Source organism: Chiloscyllium punctatum, chromosome 19 (genome assembly GCF_047496795.1).
Source record: "Chiloscyllium punctatum isolate Juve2018m chromosome 19, sChiPun1.3, whole genome shotgun sequence".
Taxonomy (NCBI): Eukaryota; Metazoa; Chordata; class Chondrichthyes; order Orectolobiformes; family Hemiscylliidae; genus Chiloscyllium; species Chiloscyllium punctatum.
In genome coordinates, this window is record NC_092757.1 from 62,669,380 (window position 1) to 62,687,734 (window position 18,355).

Here is an 18,355-nt window from a genome sequence, read left to right on the forward strand (position 1 = left end):
CAGCTGATTAGTACCTATTTTTCGTACTGAATAACATGTTCATTACGTAATAATATGAAATGGTATATTGGACTGGTTTGTAAAACAAAAGCATTCCACAAACTTTGTCAAATGATTTGGTTCTCAAATAAATAATTCCATCAAGACAACATTGTGTTTTGTGCCATTTTCCAGAAGTTGGTATTCAGAGAGGCTCTTTCTCCCACAAAATGTTGTACGGTGGGGTCCACGAATGGGAACGTGATATTGCCCTTTTAAGTTGTGACCTGAGCCCAGCTCCAGCGCGTAAGGACAGCGCCCATTGGTTATACATGCTGCGGTTCTGGGTTGGTTAAGGTCACGTTGCAGCTTGTGATCTCCCCAAAGGCTTGGGGGGTGGGGTCAAAGTGACGGATTTGTTTCGTCTGGGAAGTGAGTCAGTTTAAATTTTTCGGTCAGTTTGGGAAGAGTTTTTATTGGGGTTTTCATGCTGCAGTGTATGTGGTGCGGCCACGCTGAGAGGAAGGTTTGTTGGTGGCTGGATGGTACTGTGTGTTGTCAGTGAGCGGAGCATTGCTGTGGAAACCTGGACGAGCTGGAGCGGAGGAGTTGGCCATTGGACCTTCGCTGCTGACTGAGGCTTCGCTTTCCATGATTCAGAGCTGAGCAGATTCGTGCATTTTGGGGCATGTAGGACACACCGACAGCTCAATACCCAACTTACGGACCAGTTTATTGCAATTTTTTTTTCTCTCTCTCTCTGGCAGTGATTCGTACGTTCGCTCCGTTCACTTAGTGGGACGGAGAAACCGAATTTGCCAAGTTATCGAGATAAAGTTGGATTGAGAGTCTACTGTGGGTGCCAGACTAAGAAGGAGCTTCATCTCTCCTAACACAGGAGAATATTGCAGGGGACTGGTGGTGAGTTACAGTTCACTCAGTCCGAGTTGCTGTGCCAATGTACACTTTCACATGTTGCAACTTTGGATGTGATGGTAGAGGATCCAGTGATCTTTCCGTCATATGGCTGATTATAACACTCCAGCGGTAATAGTCTTTAATCGCCAAAAAAAAACTGTGCATATACAATAACTGAACTATTTCGGTAGTCTTTACAACACCCAAACATTTAGAATTTGGCATTCTCTCCAGTTCCCAAAAAATAACCCCAAGGCACTTTTTTCTTACGTAAGTCATAGTTCTGAAGATCTCCACAACCACCTGATGGAGTAGCCCTCAAGCTGGTGCTTCTAGTTAAACCTGTTGGACTATAAACCTGATGTCGTGTGATTATTTTTTAAACTTTTAGATCTGAAGAAAACAAACAACCTAAACATTGACTTATCCACCTCCTGATGCTGCCTGGCTTGCTGTGTTCTTCCAGCCTCTTGCTTGCCTATCTTGACTTACATCTGAAGCAATGACAGGGTCTGACTCAGTGGCCATTCACCACTGTGTATTGGTGGCAGCTGTCCCAAGCTTGAGTTCCTCAGCACATAGTCCTGGATCTTAGCATATACTAGTCCCCAGCACTCAATGTTCCAACCACTGGGCCAAAAAGACCAGGTTTAAGTACCACCTGACCCAGAGATGACATAACAATTCTGGTCTCTGATGTGAAAAGTATATGAAACTTGAAAAGATTCAGAAAAGACTTATAATGATGTTGCTGGGTTTGGAGGGTTTGAGCTATAAGGAGAGGCTGAATAGGCTATTTTTTTTGTCAGAGACTGAGGAACGTCTTTAAAGAGGCATTTAAATTCATGAGCAAGGATAGGATGAACAGACACTGTCACTTTCCCAGTGTAGGGAAGTTGAAAATGAGAGGGCATATGTTGAAGGGGAAAGATTTAAAAGGGACCTGAGGGGCAAAAAGGTGGGATGTGTCTGGAACTACCTGCCAGATGAAGTGGTGGAAGCTGGTACAATAACTAAAATGCATTTGGATGGGTTTGTGAATAGATTAGATTACCTACAGCGTGGATATCAGGTCAGCATAGCCAAGTTGAACTGAAAGGCCCATTTCCATGCTGTAAAACGTATTCCAAGAGCAAACAGATTGGTTCAAAGTAATTTTGATACGGGAGTATCTCAGTTAAAATTTGTTAGTACTGTGGACTGCAATTAGACATGAATTGAGTTAGAAGTGTAAATAATGACCACCATCTGACCCAAATGAGTTCAACTTCTATTTTGTAATCACCTTAGTTTTTGCCAGGATAGGATTCTAATTTTTTTTTTAACTTGTACAGGAACCCATAGAGCAATATGACTACACTTGCTGAAACAAAAGCTGTTCTTCGCAGCGCTGATGCAGTCTGTTTCGATGTTGACAGTACAGTCATTAAAGAAGAAGGAATTGATGAACTTGCGACATTCTGTGGTGTCGGTGATGAAGTAGCAGAAATGTAGGTGCTTAATAGGTTTGTCTGGATCATTGTTTTCTCAGCATTTAACAGTCTTTAGCTGTTTTGAGCAATATTTTATATTCCTTTTTTTAATTAATCCTGTTTCTCCAACTTGTAGTTAAGCTTTCAGTTAAGGTTCCTGGATTTCAGTGTTGAGAATAACAACAATGTCATCGGAAAATATGCTCAACTAACATTAAAGCAAGGCATAATTTTTGTAGCCCAGAAGTTGCAGCTATTAAGACAGCCTTTTATCAAGTCATGAATATGTTGTGTTATTCTCATATGGGTTACAATTTAATTGTTTGGGTATTTGTTACAAGAAGTCAGCTGCTTTTCCTATGGAATTGATAGGATTGTATCCAGCCAAGTCAATGAGATAGTGAGACACTTAGTGGGAGAGAAGCAATTCATGGCTGGACAGGCTCTTTATAGGAACCATTCAATTAGTCCCATTCTGCTCCAATAGATCTGTGATTTTAAAAAAAATCAAGTGTTTATCCGATTTTTAAATACACTTCCTTTTTTGGAAGTGTTAAACCAGACCTTAAGTATACCTTTAAGGCAGTTAGATGGCATCACAGTGTATGATACTTTGGTATGAATGTTCATGCCTCCCCTTCAATTGCTACTATTGTTGTAGTAGCAGTAGTAGTCATAGTAATAGTTATAACACTGTGCCCAGGCTGTCTACAAGGTTGAGATCTTATAGCAGTGTAAACAGTCAGTCTTTATAAATCTCAAGACATCTGGCTCATCAAAAATGAGTCATTATTATATACATTACAAAGGGCGTATATATAATGTTATGTAGAGAACGCTGACTATTTCATTACTGGCACCTAGGATCCACATTGTATTCCAGATCCAAACAATTTTCTTATTTTACAAAACACTTTTTTTTTTTTGTTGCTGCTAATTTTCCAGTTATCTAAAATCTGTCTGTGTATTACTGATTCTTTTATCAGTGAATACTGTTTCTCCTTATTCATTTTGAACACTTTGTGTAGTTTCCCTGTAATCCCTTAGCTCTAAGGTGAACAACCTCAACATCTTAGTATCTCTGTAGCAGAGTTCTAACTTCTGATATAATTCTGGTGAATTTTCTCCATCTCAAATGTTGACATCCTTCAATAGACTTTTGAGAACTGGTTGCTTAGCTGCAGCTGAGGCATAATTAGCATATTATTTTTTTATTTAAAAGGTTCAGTGCAACTTCCTTCTGTAATTACTCTCTCTAAATTAGAGAATTCCATAAGCTTTATTATCAGCCTTCTCAGTTTGTCCTTAACTGGATTTGTCCATGTGAACCCCATGGTGATTTGTTCCTGCAGCCCTCTAGTTTTACATTTTTCTCTTTAAGGAGAGACATTGTCATTAGAGTCATGTAGCTTAAAAACAGACCCTTTGGTTCAACTCATCCACACTGACCAAGTTTCCCAAACTAAACTAGTCCCAGTTGCCTGCATCTGTCCCATATCCTTCTAAACTGTTCCTATTAATGTACAAATGTCTTTGAACTGTTGTAACTGTACCCCTACATCTACCACTTTATCTCTCGCAGTTCGTTCCATATACAAACCACCGTCTGGAAAAAGTTGTGCTTTAAGTTCCTTTTAAATCTTTCTCTTCTCATATTAAAGTTATATCCTCTAATTTTGAATCCCTCATGATTTTATAAACTTAAGTCACCTCTCAAACTCCTATGTTCCAGCTTATCCAGCCTCTCCTTAGAAGTCAAAGCCTCTAGTCCTTGTAAATCTTTTCTGCATGCTCTTCAATTTGACAATATCCTTCTGATTAGAACCAATGAGTTTAGTATTTTTGACTGCATATGTTTGTAGAGCTCTTTGGCTCCTGCACATACTCATCTCCTCCCTTCTAGGCAGTTCCTGTGGATTGAGGATGACTCTCGCTGAGATTTGAAAGGTTATGAAATGAATGATTAATCCAATGTTTAATCTACAGATTCTGCTACGTGCTGGAGGGGTAGCTCTGGATGATGAACATGTCAGCTTCAGCTCTGGATGTTTCTGAATGAGCCTTCTGGTGCTAATTTCCTTTAACTGCTGTAATTTTTCTGAATTTCCTTCATCTTGTTTCCCTTGAAATGGTCAGTCCAGAGTTTGTCATCTCCCATTAATTATTTGACTGATTTTTGTTTTTAGGGTGCAGGCAGCTCAGTGCATCACTGAATTTGTATTTCAGCCTAAGATGTAATGGGTGTTGCTCCTGCCCTTTTTTTATAGTTCTTGTTGTACTGGGATTGGTTGCTCAGGTTGCAGTGATTTTAAAAAATGAGCAAAATTATGGCCACAAAGTTCCATGCTTTCAGTTGTAAAGTATGTTGTTGCATGCAGTGACATTTTCCAATTGACTTTTATATTTTCAAATATTTTATGACAGGACCCGAAATGCAATGGGAGGGGCAGTCTCATTTAAGAAGGCTTTAATGGAGCGTCTAGCTATAATAAAACCTTCACGAGAACAAGTGAACAAGCTAATAACCGAACATCCCCTGTGTTTGACGGACGGTATAAAGTAAGCTACTGATACAATCTAAATGTAAAAAGAGGGTGATTCTGGTGTAAACAATTACTGCAGAAATAACAGTTGCAATAAAAGGAAGAAGTAATTTGTATAGTAATAAAACTATTTAAAAGTCTTTATTTCTCCTTTTTTCTGACAACTGTACTGTGTAGAAATCTTTAGGCTCTGAACCTTGTCATAAGGACTCTTCCTTGTATGGGTACTCAGAATAGAGAGTAGCCTCCAGATCTCTTCTTACTAATAGTGATGTGTAAATTGGACCTTACATTTATATTTCTTTCAAATGAAAGGCAATAACCTCAGAACCAGTCCTCCAGTGTAGTATCTATATTAAAGCAGGCTTGGAATGGAATACAGGATAAGACTGTTGGTACATATTGTCCAGTTTGATTGCATGCATAACTATATTTCAACTTTTATTTTTGAAACAGGGAATTGGTTGGTCATCTTCAACAACGTGGTGTTGAAGTTTTCCTGATATCTGGTGGCTTCAGAAGTATAGTGGACCAGCTAGCAGCACAGATAAGTGTTCCCTTGGCCAATGTTTATGCAAACAAGCTAAAGTTTTACTTCAATGGTAAGGATTAATGGTAATTGACTATTTCTAACCAAAAGCTGTTGCTTAGTAATATTCAAAAGAGAAAGAAATGAACTGCTGACTATACCCAGAATGGCTTTCATCTCTTAGCAAGGGAACTGCAGAAAGGAGCACCAGATTACTATCTGCATGGGAGAGCATAAACCAAAATAATCCAGTTGACAACTTCTGCTTTAGCATGGCTGAGCTGTTCTCAGTTTTTCAGGTTTCTCACATTTTTCTTTTCTGCTTGCACCATACCTCCCAAGAGCTTCTGTCTTGTTTCCCTGCCAAACAGAAAAACTGACCTTTTTTCAGAGATTTACTGCTGCTTCCTGCATTAATTCAGTCATTATGTTTCTATCTCTCTCCTTGCTGATTGCCCTCACCCTCCAACCCCTCTGCTTGTAGCTCTTCTTTCCGTCTCATCACTGCTTCTGGTCCTGTTTCTGGATAAAGGATGATATGGATCAGTAATTCTTATTATCCTAAGGAAATTACAATTAATACCTTTACAAATAATATAACTAATGTAAACTCATTTTCTAACATTGTTTAAAAACAATTTCACGGACGTGTGGAATCAGTTACTGTACTACTTTCAGGTCAAAGGTTGTCAAAGCTTTTTTAAAACAGGATTTGGTTATGTATCTATCAATTAGATAATCTACATGTATTTAATGTTCATACATGAATCGTTGTCACTTGTGTGAAGGCAGTTAGTGTTGTGGAACTGTATTCCAGCAAAGGTTAGACAGTCATTGAGAGTGAAGAAAAGTGGCAAAGGAGGGAAATATCAAAGTCATCTGCCTAACATTACTCGATTATTTTGACTACAGTTACTTCCTGCCATAGAATATTTTTCTTTTGCTTTCAAAGCAGTCATAAAAGCGTGTAATGTATTGTACAAATATTAGTGTGACACTTACTCAGCATCAACTTAAATCATTTAGATTTGGATATGAAGGTATACAGGAACCCTATACCATACATCCTTAGCATTTCCTATTTATCATAGTTCCCACACACACTTAGTCAAATGGTCAAGACAAATGACCTGGGCCTAGCTGTAAACTGCTGATGGAAAGTATGAAATTGCCTTCATATGTTTTTCCATCTCTTCATCCTCCCCATTGTAGTTTCCATCATCTTAGAGATGGAAACGACAATGTCTTGCCCCCTAGATCGAGAAGTTTGGCACTCTTCCCTGTTCTTTTCACACAAATAGAGTTATGTAAATGAATAACTATTAGTACATGACAATTGAAGAATGCTGACACTCCGGACTTTCAAGAATAGTAAATATTTGGCAGATTCCATTGTGCTCTGGTGAAGAGAATCCCACAGTCAAATGACCCTCAGGCAAAAAAAAAAGTAGCTGTTATTTCAATTGTAAATGGGAGATACCTAATTTTTAAACCATTTCCCATAATTCTGGATTACTACCACAGAGACATCTTGTCAGTTCCATCAGAATACTTCAATAAGATTGCCCCTCATTTTTCTGTACTTCACTGGATATAGGCCCAACTTGCTCAATCTTTCCTCTTAAGATAGCTTTTTCACGCAAAGAATCAGCAGAGAACCTTATCTGAACTGTTTCTAATATAGTGATATCCTTCTGAAGTAGAGACACAAACTGGTCTTGTGACTAAGATCCTGTAAAGATGGAGGAGTGCTTCCCATTCTTAGATAGTTTTAATCAACCTGTTCGGACATATCATGACACTCCTAACAAGCGGATAGGTCTAGAACCCAAGCCTTCTGCCCCAGAGATAGGGATCTTATCAGCACCTCATCAGCCCTCCTTTTTTTTTATTTAAAATGTTTTTTAAACCATTTTTATTTGCCTTCAGAGCCACTTGCTGCAAATTGCATCACAGCTTTTTGTGATTCAAGTACCAGGACGTCCACATCCTTCTCTTCCCACCCCTCAATAGTGGAGTTCTTTATTGAATAATACTCTTGGATAGTGTAAAGCATAACAGGTGTACAATGGTTGATCTTGATTTGCTGCAGGTGACTATGCTGGCTTTGATGAAACCCAACCAACAGCAGAATCTGGTGGGAAAGGCCAGATTATAAATCGTTTAAAAGAAGAAAGAGGTTTTAAGAAGGTTGTTATGATTGGAGATGGAGCCACAGACTTGGAAGCATGCCCTCCTGCAGTACGTACAGAAATAGAATGTATTTTGTTATTCAAAGGTGTAATTTTAATGTTTGGTTCGTATTTAAATTTTTTTATTAACCTTTTTCGGGATTGATTTTAGTTCTGAACAATTGCCTTTCATATTTTTAAGTTTTAAAAAATGTAAATGCCCAGTAAAAAACTATTGGATTGTTTTTCTAGGATGCATTTATCGGATTTGGTGGGAATGTTGTCCGACAGCAAGTAAAACAAAAAGCCAAGTGGTTTGTCACCAGTTTTCAAGAAATTATTGAAGAACTGGAAAGTTGACTTTTTTCAAATTACATCTGCAAAATTTAACGTTAACATGGAGGTACTTCTCTCGCCTTTAATGATATTAACTCTTGACTCCTCTTGATGTTATTCCAGATAACCTCTGGCTTCTCGGCTGTAGCTGGGTTCAAAATTTAGGCTGATTGCAAGTTTTGAGTTTCTCACATTTTAGAAGAATTGAGTCCTGCTTGACATTGAAATTGAAACCATAATCATTATGGTGTGAAGAAACTATATATTTTGTCTTTTCAAAAACATTTGTCTGTTTTAGATTCCCCCTCTTTTTTTATTTTCCAAATTGTTCACTTGTTCAGCAACACTCCCCAGGACTGGTCAGAGACCTTTTGAGTGCAGGTTCATTGTTCCTTGAAAGGGGAGTCACAGGTAAATAGGATAGTGAAGAAGGCATTTAGAACAGTTGCCTTTATTGGTCAGAGCATTGACTAAAGGTGTTGGGAGGTCAAGTTATGGCTGTACAGAACAATTTTGAAATAGTGTTTAATTCTGGTTTCCCTTCTATAGGAAGGATGCAGAAGACTTACAAGGATGTTGCTAGGATTGGAGGGTTGAGCTACGGGGAGAGGCTGAATAGGATGGGGTTGTTTTCCCTGGACTGTCAAAGATGGAGGGATGACCTTTATTGAAGTTTTTATAAAATCATGAGGGGCATGGATAGTGTAAATAGTCAAGGTCTTCAGGGTGGAGATGACCAGAATTACAGGACATAGGTTTAAGGGGAAAGATCTAAAAGGGACTTAAGGGGCAACTTTTATGCAGAGGGTGGTACGTGTATGGAATGAGCTGCCAGAGAAAGTGGTGGAGGCTGGTACAATTACAACATTTAAAAGGAATCTGGATGGGTATTTGAATAGGAAGGGTTTAGAAGGATATGGGACTAGTTTAATTTAGGATGTCTGGTGGGCTTGAATGAGTTTAACCAAAGGACCTGTTTTTGTGCTATACATCTCTCTGACTCTCTTCCTCAGATGAAGATGTCATCTTAGGAGGAAAGGTTGAGCAAGTTGGTCCTATATGCAATGAAATTTAGTCATAAGATCTTTATTAAACATAAGATCCTAATGGGACATGACAGGATACTTACTTTCTCCCCTCAGAATGAACCAAGGCTGAAATAAGAAAAAAAGTTTTGTATTTGAGGGTCAATGTAGGCTGCATCATTGAATATATTCAGTATGAACAAAGAGCAGTAGCCGGCCATTGGACCCTTGTGCTGCTATCTACTCTACCTGCAGTCAGTCCTGCCACAGCTCAGAGCCTCACAGTCTGCAGCGGACCTCTATTTCTACATCCTCAGGAGGATACGTGTGCTCAATAAACAGTATTTATCTACTGCATCAGACTTAAAAGAACGTAAGCGAAGCTAAACAAACTTTCATGTACTGCTGGCTGCCCAGTAGCCACAGGGCCGCTCTTTCCAGGACCAGTAGGGTAATCGATGATGTCACTTTTGCCCCTAATACCACCGCATGGCCTGCAGCCACTAGTGACCACACCACCTTTGAGATCGCCAACCACCTCCATGACTGCAGAGAAGACTACCACCGCAGGATACACCAGTGTCACTGGATTCAATAGCACAGATGTGATACCTACCTTGAACGTCACTTCTGCCCCACTGGTAGGTCCCATTGGTGATGTCACTTCCACAGCCACTGCTGTTAGCAGCCAAGTATCCAACAGTGAAGTTGCCCTCCCCACCTGTGATGTCATTTCTGCCCCCTTTGTACTACTGACCCATAACCATATCCACTCAAGCCACTGTCTCTGCCCCCACCTTAAACTCCAGTCCAGGTCCTAGCTCCCATCCCTGCCATGTCTTCACCCATTCCCCCAGACTCTCCCTCACCTAAGGATGAATGTTTAGTCCTCTGTAAAAGCCTCACCTTTAACCCTGTATGGTCCCAATTAATGAGTTTGACTCATGATGTGACCTTGAAAGTTTCTTCCACCATCATCCCCTCAGTGCCTACTTTTACAACTAAGACATCCACCTTCTTACCAAGGACCCCTTCTCTCACCTCCAACATACCCCATTCACCTGGACATCCCATGCTGGCCTGCTACCTGCCCTGACCTCTTCATTTCAAACTGCTGCTGTGACATCAACCACCACAACCTGTCCAGTCCAGCCCACCACCCCCTCTGCTCCAACCCCAACCTCACCATCAAGTCAGTGGACAAAAGGGGTACAGTGCTAGTCTGGCAAACTGACCTCTATGTCACTGAAGCAAAGTGCCAACTCAAAAACCCCCTCAACCATGACCTCACCTGGAACTCCCCACATATGTTTGGGTCACCACCCACACCTTGCACCTCCTTCCAAGACTTCAGTTTTCCCAAGCCCCAAATGCCTCATCTTCACCATGGATATCCAATCCCTCTACACTTCCATCCACCATGCCAGAGCCTCCAAATGCTCAGTTTCTTCATCTCCCAACGTCCCCAGCAGTAGCCTTCCACTGACACTTATTCGTTTGGCTGAACTGGTTGTCACCCTCCAATTTCTCCTTCAAATGCTCCCACAGCCTCCAAACAAAAGAGGTAGCCATGGGCCCCAGCTATGCCTGTCTATATGTTGGCTATGTAGTACAGTCCATCTTCCAGAGTTACACTGGTACTACTCCCCACCTTTTCCTCAGCTACATTGATGACTGCATTGGTGCTAACCTGTGCTTCCACAAGGAGGTTGAATACTTCATCAACTTCAACACATTCCACCCTGACCTTTAAATTCACCTGCATCATCTGTTACCTCTCTCCCCTTGCTAGACCTCTCCCTCTCCATCTCCATTCACAAGGACTGACTCAGACATCTTTTACAAACCCACAGGCTACCTGGATTGCACCTCTTCCCACTTTAAAGATCCTTAACTTGAACATTCATCTAATAACTAAATATTGTCTTTGTGCATGTTGAGAGTTTGAATTGGCAATCTATGATCTTCATTGTAATGTCATCTGCATGTACAACAAAATTGCAGCAAGAGTAGGCCATTTGGCTCTTTGAGCTTGCTCTGGTATTTATTATTATCATGGCTACTCAATATCCTGTTCCTACTTTACAATCCCATTAGCCATAAGAATTATAATGTTTACAAGAAGGATATAGATACATGTTTTGGCCTCAACTGCATTCTATGGCAGAGTATTCATAGGCTCATCACTCTCTCTGGGTAAAGACATTTCTCCTTATCTCAGTCCTAACTAGCCATCCCCACATCCTTAAGACTGTGATGCTTGACTGGATCTAGATGGTCCAGTCATCAGAAACATCCTGCATTTACCCTGTCTAGATGGGTTAGAATTTTATAGATTTCTGAGATTCCACCCCCCACCTCTGAATATAACTCTAACTGATCCAGTTTCTCTTCAGTCAGCCTTGCCATCCTAGTAATCAGTCTGGTTAAACCTATAACAACAAAGCTGCACATGATACTCCAGGTGTGGTCTGATCAAGGCTCTATACAACTTCAGCAAAACATTCCTGCTCTTAGATTATAGCGATAGGATTCAAATTTATCATATGCTACCTTCACTGCTTACTGCACCTCCAACCACAAGAAATAGGAACAGGGGTAGGTTGTTTAGCCTCTTGAGCCCACTGCACCATTCAATAGGATCATGGTTGAGTCATTGCTTCTCATGTCCACTTGCCTGTCATTTTTCCTATAACTCCACACAGACCAGCACCAGAGGCTAGAATCGAACCCATATCTTTGGTGCTGTGAGGCAGCAGTACTAACCCCTGAGGCACTGTACCACCCACATGAATGACTTAATATTTACACATTGCTGAAACTGAAAAATTTAAATTCTCTTTACCAACAAATTTATTAAACTTGCTAAGATGTAAACTTTTGAAACTTGCCTTTTGGTGATTATGCAAATTATAAATTTTTTCTCTAAAGTTACAACATAGCTGACTTGTTAATTGATATTTATCTCATTAATTAAAGTTTATGCCTTCACCAAGGAGCTCAGTTTGTTGGATTTTCAGACATTGAAACAATCAATAATAATAAAACTGCACTGAACTGAATAGCAGAAGGAATGTTTAATACTAAAATGATTTTTTTAAAATTCAGGTGAAATTTATGAACATTATCTTTAGGCTGTTTGAATTTAATAAAATTGAGACTACTTATCAAAGGTTAATTAAGATTGGAAATATACCAATTGATAGCTGCACCATTAAGTCAAGCTTCAGTGTAACTACCTTGTGATAATTCATCCATTTGAAGTCAAACTTCCTGTGCCAAAACAAATAAATACTTGTTACAATCAATGTAGATATCATTAATCAACCTGTTCATATGTACAGTATTATGACACATCTCAGGTGAGACATGAATCTGGGAGTGGTCAGTGCACCACAAGAGCCCATGGCTTTAATTAGCTTGTTGGACATGCTATGATACAGCTCAGGGGCAAACGGGACTTCATCACAAATGTTCTAGCCCAGAGGTAGTGATACTATCACTGCAGCACTGATTTATAAACTGACTCATTTTAGTGCATTTTTGGAATGTTAATTGATTTATTTCCAACCCCCACTGAGGTTCTTGGAAAAACTTGCAGTGGGCAATTCTTGTAGTTCTTGTCTGAGGATAAAGAGGTCTTGCTGAAAAGTATTCTAGGTCAATTGGTTTTTCTTTCAGAACTGGCCAACCTACTGTTTATTTCTGGCATTTTCAAGATTTTACACTCTAGAACAGTTCCTATAGATTAAAGGGTAGCTATCGTAACCCATTATTTTAAAATGGATGTTGAGAAAATTTTGGACTAGTTCATTTTACATTATTAATTGGGGAAAATATTAGTCCATTATACAAGACTTATTGGCAGAGCATTTGCAAAATAGTGACCAGAATGGACCAAGCCTGGATTTACAAAAGGGAAATCATGCTTCACAAATCTTTTGGAATTTTAAGTCTGACATGTGGGTTTTGAGATTTCAGGAGGCTGCTATATCTTGCTAAGAGAAATTGGTCCTTCCTCTTAACCATAAAATGGCCCCTCAGATTCTTGTATGTGTCAATCAAATCTCCCCTCAGTTACCTCTGTTCAAAGAAGAACCCATCTCTCTGATCTTCCTTCCTAACTGCAATTTTCCAGTCCTGACAACTTCTCCATCTCAAGTGCAGCTTGCAAAACCCCATGACATTAGTGAGTGATAAAAATGGAGCACAATTTCCCAGTGGGATGAGTTTGGCAGTCAGGTCTACACAGTCCCAAGACTGAGTGATGGCTTCCTGAGCCTGCTCCTGGCCTCATTACTAGCATAGGGTGGGGGGGAAAAAAATTAAGGTAGCTTTTATTATCCAAAAAGTGAAATTCTGCAAATTGCAGTCATTTCTCATCCCTTAGTATATTTAAAATAGGAGAAAATTAGGTCAGCAGGATGAGTTCATAATCACTCTCAAAAAGATGGTGCATGTGTTAAAGGCTAAAATGACTCCTTAAGATGTAAATTATACATATTTAATAAAACAATCCTTGTACAGTTACACCATCAGCCTTTTTGCACAAACACCATGACTGCTTACCTGTTAAAAAACATGGACTCGGAGGCACTGAGAATGTTCACACATTGTGTTGCACCATTTATCATGTGGCAACCCAGCAGCTAATCTTACCCTGTTCAGCTCAGCAAATAGACAGATATCATTAGTTATAATTTGCTAGCTTTGGCAGATTTTGGAACTTTGCAATCTGGACAGCAAACAGAAATGACTCCTAAAATGGCCTGGTAAAGGAGCTAAGCTCATACTGTCTTCAGTGTTTTTTTTGATAAGGTAATTTTTTCCAAAGCTTCCATGGATTTCATGATTTAAATTATCTTAATTTTCACTTATCTCAAGAATCTGAAAGTATACTGTTTCTCCATAACTATACTGTGAATGTTTGTATTTCAGTATTATGTAGTCAAACATTCTTAAAGTCTACATTTGCTTACCTTACAAAATGAATAAGCAATATAAACACAGATGTTGCAAATCAAGTTTATTACAGCCTCAGACTGTACTGGGTATTGTAGCCTGACAGTTGACCAATGACTTAGAAACAGATTCCTTTCATTAATCAGATTTACTGAATTATCGTAAATCCTAGAAACTATACATAATGGTGCCATTTTAAAAATAAGCACACGACAAAAACAGTTTTAAAAAATGTAATTGTAAGCTTACAATTTTGTACAGTGATTACACATGCATCACTTACAGCAGTATAAAGCAACACAAAAACAATGCTATTCTTGTATCGTACACAGCTGGATCTCGAATATCCGAGAAACGGCACATAGCAGTTTATTCCACAAAAATTAATATTATTTTAAAAAGTTATTCCCTAACGAACCACATTTGAAATTGTGACATCTGATGAGTCCCTTACTAAATGGAGATCATTAATGTTTTGCAGAAAGAATTCTGATAGCTCCTTTTGCAAGATTCAGGCATAAGTTGTCATGATGTTGCTCAAAGGGACACACACACCCCAAACAAAAAAATTTACTGCCTTCAAAAATTATTCCACCGGCTAAGGAGTGGAACAGATAAAGTTAGGAAGATACCATCATTAGTGGTTCAGTCCACAGGTGGAGGCGGGCAGTGCAACAAAAATAAGACAATAAAATTGAAGATAACCATTTAGGATTTTACACATTAACATTATAATTTTACTTGGTGCTTCAGAAAGAATATATTGCTATTAATAATTTGCTTCAGAAGTGTCTGCAAATTCAATAAAAGATCTTGACGTTAAAATACTTATTTAAATCATTACAAGTACAGACTCAAGTCAGTAATTCATGTATTAAGACAAAACACAAGTTATTTACTTTCTTTAAAGATGTTGCAAGTTGATCTCTACTGAAGTGGTGAAATCTTCAGTGGAATCATAATCCTGGAATCCATTCGCTGGATGAGTGGCACTGTTGCAAAAAAAAAGACCACTGGTAATTCATTTCTATCTACATTAGTGAAAAAAAAGAACAGTTGTACATCACAATCTGAATACTATAGCCATAATTCTGGTATTATCTAGAGATAACTTTGTCAGTGAACATGTGAACTGAAGTCTTTTCTGAAAACAAAATCACTTGTTCTGATGATGTGGACAATAGATTCAACAAACAAACTTTGAAAATACAATCAAACAGTAATTTAATAATATTGAACTTGAAATTTGCTGAAAAAAAGTGTTTTATTCCTTCATGGGCAAGGCCAGTATTCAATAGCCATCACCAACTGCCTTTGAACTGAGTCTTGCTATGCCATTTCAAAGGGTAGTTAAGAATACACTACATTAGGCCAGAACAGGTAAAGATAGCAGATTTTCTTCCGTAAAGGACATTTAAAAAAAATCTATTTGGTGTACGAAAGTAAAAATCAATGATGGTTTCACAATTACCATTCCAGAAAAGAACACCAGATGTATGAATTGAACTTAACTCCCACTAGCTGGCAGAGTGGGATTTGAATCATTTTTCCTGAAGGAATATAATGCAGGCTTCTAGATTAATAGACAAAACTTCAAAAGTAAATGCTCCCTTATTACAGAGGTAACTGGTGGTGGTTTAGCTGTAGATTCACCATGCCTCAGGTGAGGTCAAATGTTGAGAAGGAGAGTCCTTCATGGTACCTCATCCATTGACAGAACTGAACCTGCACTTTTGGCATCACTCAGCATCTCAAATTAGCTGTCCAGCTAGCTGAGTTAACTGACTCAACAGAGTCCAAATATCATCACATTACCAAAGCTTTTCATCTTGCATCTATCAAACACAAAAATGCTAAATTTTAAATGATCATAACAACTAGAAGAGAAATGATACTGAATGCTAGCCTACTTTTGGTCTCTGTTTTCAGCAGTCTTTTGAAAATGCTCACATTATGCAAGTTTAAAGTGGAAATGCAATTCTAATCCTCGGCAAATTGCAAAGTTACATCTCACTGCTAAAGTTGTGTTGCACAGATTCAATAACACATCTTTACACCAGCGTAACCCATTTGAAAGCTGTGGTTGTAATAGTTTCAAAATTATCTGACACCATCGAAGGTACTATTCAAGTCTTTCCTCTCACCACCAAGGAAAATACAATGATAGGACAAGCAGAAGGACAATGCAAAAGCTTTTCCTACTGGAGCCAGGAGTCTAGGTTTACTGCTTTGGAGTCAGAAGATAATACTATTTCATGCTGTTTTGACACAACAGCCTCGAAATCATAAAGAAACAAAGGATCACTTTATATTTCTTTACTATCCTATCCATAACCATGTTTAATTTTAACATACTGAATCATAATGTGTTAGTTGTTTCCAATCAATAAAGTTTCAGGTACTTTTTCTTGATTGCCTACATGCTGTGAGACATCGCATGATTAGCTTTACCAATCTTTATTAGCCATCCCTAATTGTCCTTGGGAAGGTGGTGGTGCCACCTCCTTGAAATGCTAGTGTCATGGGGATATGTACACCCATGATGTTGTTAGGAATGGAGTTCCAGGAATTTGCCCATGCAACAGTGAAGGAATAACGGTATTGTTCCAAGTTAGGATAGGGTGTGCCTGGGAGGGGAAGCTGATAGTGCCCCCATGCAATTGCGAACTCTACTTTCTAGGTGAAAAAGGGTATGGGTTTGGGTGATACTGAAAGACCCCTGAAGGAATTCTACAGTGCATAGGACACACTACTGCCACTCTGCCTAGATGGTGAAGGAAGTGACTGTTGAAGATGGTGGATGGAGTTTCAATCAAGTGGGTTACTTTGTTGTGGATGGGGCCTTTTAGAATGCTCATTTATGCTGGTAAGTGTCATGTATGACACCATACATCTGACTGCTTATAGATGATGGATAAGCTTTAAAGAACCAGGAGATAAGCTCACAAAACAGTTCCTAGTCCCTGATCTGCTCTTGTATTAACAATAGTGTATGGCTTGGTCCAGTTAAATTTCTGTTCAGTGGTAACTCCCAGGATGTTGAAGCAAGGGACTCAGTGATGGAAAAATGATGGAAATGTTGACTATCAAGGGGAGATAGTTAAATTCTCTCTTGATGGAGAGTCATTATTTGGAACTCATGCTGGCTCCAACCAGTGAAGGATTTTTCCATTTCCCATTTAGTCCACTTTTATTAGGGTTCCTTGATGCCACACCCAGTCAAATGTTGCCTTGATGTCAAGAAGGCTCGCTCTCATCTCACTGAATCTCATCTCTGAAGTTAGTCCAAGCAAAAGAACCAAAGGCTGCAATACAGTTAAGAACTAAGTGGCCCTGGTAAAATTTAAACTGGGCAGCACTTTGGTAGCACTGCTACCTCTCAACATTAGAGACCTGAATTCGATTCGGCCCTCAGACAACTGTCTGTGTGGAATTTACACATTCTCTCTATGTCTGCATGGGTTTCCTCAGAGCTCCAGTTTCCTCTCCCACTCCAAAGATATGCGGGCTAGATGGTTAGCCATGGGAAATGCTGGGTTTCAGAGATAGTGTAAGGATGGTGAGTTGGGTGGTCAGAGGGACCTGATGGACTGAATGGCCTGCTTCCACACTATGGAGGAGGAGGAGGAGGAAGATATTGCTGAGTAAGTACAGTCTATTAAAACGGAGACAAGTATAAGTAGTAGAAAGTGTTAATACTTCTTATGTATCATTGCTCCGACTCTTTAATCTTTCAAACTGCTTAAAACATGTAATGAAGGTAAGGAAAAACAAATACTGAGCAGTCTTTGTAAAAAGCCATATTAATTATACTTTTTGTAATGAACCCAAAATTTACACTTTGAATCACCATTCAAAATATGGACTAACAAAATGATTCCTGAAGAAGGGCTTTTGCCCGAACCGTCGATTCTCCTGTTCCTTTGATGCTGCCTGACTTGCTGCACTTTTCCAGCAACACATTTTTAAGCTCTAATCTCCGGCATCTGCAGTCCTCGCTTTCTCCTAACAAAATGAAGATCAACCTCGGTCATTGATTGCATTGAAACTATGTAAAATAAAAGGGAATGCTACCCTAAACATTGCCTGGCAGCCATGAGGAACATCTGGCACTCAGAAATGTGTACATTTCTCAGAAATAAGGATTATTAGGGGGAGAAAATTTGCTAAATGTGCGCAGGGGAGATGATTGGTGAATGAGGAAACATCTTTTTGTGTTCTGCATACTAATAACAAAGTATGAACATTGCCTGATTTTGTTCTTCCCAATACAGGATACAAAAGGCATTTCAACACTCCTCTTACAGTTCACTTCGATCAAGACAGCTTGGAAAGAAAGTGGAATCTTTTTACCTTCTACAGTTCCAGGTCACTTGTTTAGCTTAAATATTTTACAGGAAGCTAATTATGCAATGAAAAT

The 18,355-nt window shown here is 39.1% G+C and overlaps 2 protein-coding genes across 7 annotated transcripts in view; one reads left to right on the plus strand and one right to left on the minus strand.

Moving 5' to 3' along the window:
* Positions 1-324: 324 nt before the first annotated feature.
* Positions 325-18,310, plus strand: psph (phosphoserine phosphatase). 6 transcript variants are annotated; one of them, XM_072589547.1, is made up of 7 exons: positions 325-411; positions 747-900; positions 2,232-2,387; positions 4,794-4,928; positions 5,369-5,514; positions 7,534-7,682; positions 7,865-12,281. In XM_072589547.1, the coding sequence occupies exons 3-7, from the start codon at positions 2,248-2,250 to the stop codon at positions 7,970-7,972; spliced, it is 678 nt and encodes a 225-aa protein (XP_072445648.1). In that variant the 5' UTR covers positions 325-411; positions 747-900; positions 2,232-2,247; the 3' UTR covers positions 7,973-12,281. The 6 variants fall into 6 exon arrangements, with proteins under 6 accessions (XP_072445648.1, XP_072445649.1, XP_072445652.1 ...); XM_072589548.1 differs by having other exon boundaries at positions 391-433; XM_072589551.1 differs by lacking the exon at positions 325-411 and adding an exon at positions 18,210-18,310 and having other exon boundaries at positions 440-900; positions 7,865-8,015.
* Positions 13,985-18,355, minus strand: part of nipsnap2 (nipsnap homolog 2) — a 29,777-nt gene continuing 25,406 nt past the window's right edge. Inside the window, exon 10 of the mRNA XM_072589545.1 lies at positions 13,985-14,927. Within this exon, the coding sequence (XP_072445646.1) occupies positions 14,863-14,927 (65 nt within the window). The 3' untranslated portion in view covers positions 13,985-14,862. The remainder of the gene's footprint in view (positions 14,928-18,355) is intronic.

Bases quoted from the DNA above. Each gene is read 5' to 3' on its own strand.
- psph (XM_072589547.1), top strand. From the start codon at position 2,248: ATGACTACACTTGCTGAAACAAAAGCTGTTCTTCGCAGCGCTGATGCA. The intron at 2,388-4,793 runs GTAGGTGCTTAA...ATTTTATGACAG, and splicing joins GGTGATGAAGTAGCAGAAAT to GACCCGAAATGCAATGGGAG. The intron at 5,515-7,533 runs GTAAGGATTAAT...GATTTGCTGCAG, and splicing joins GCTAAAGTTTTACTTCAATG to GTGACTATGCTGGCTTTGAT.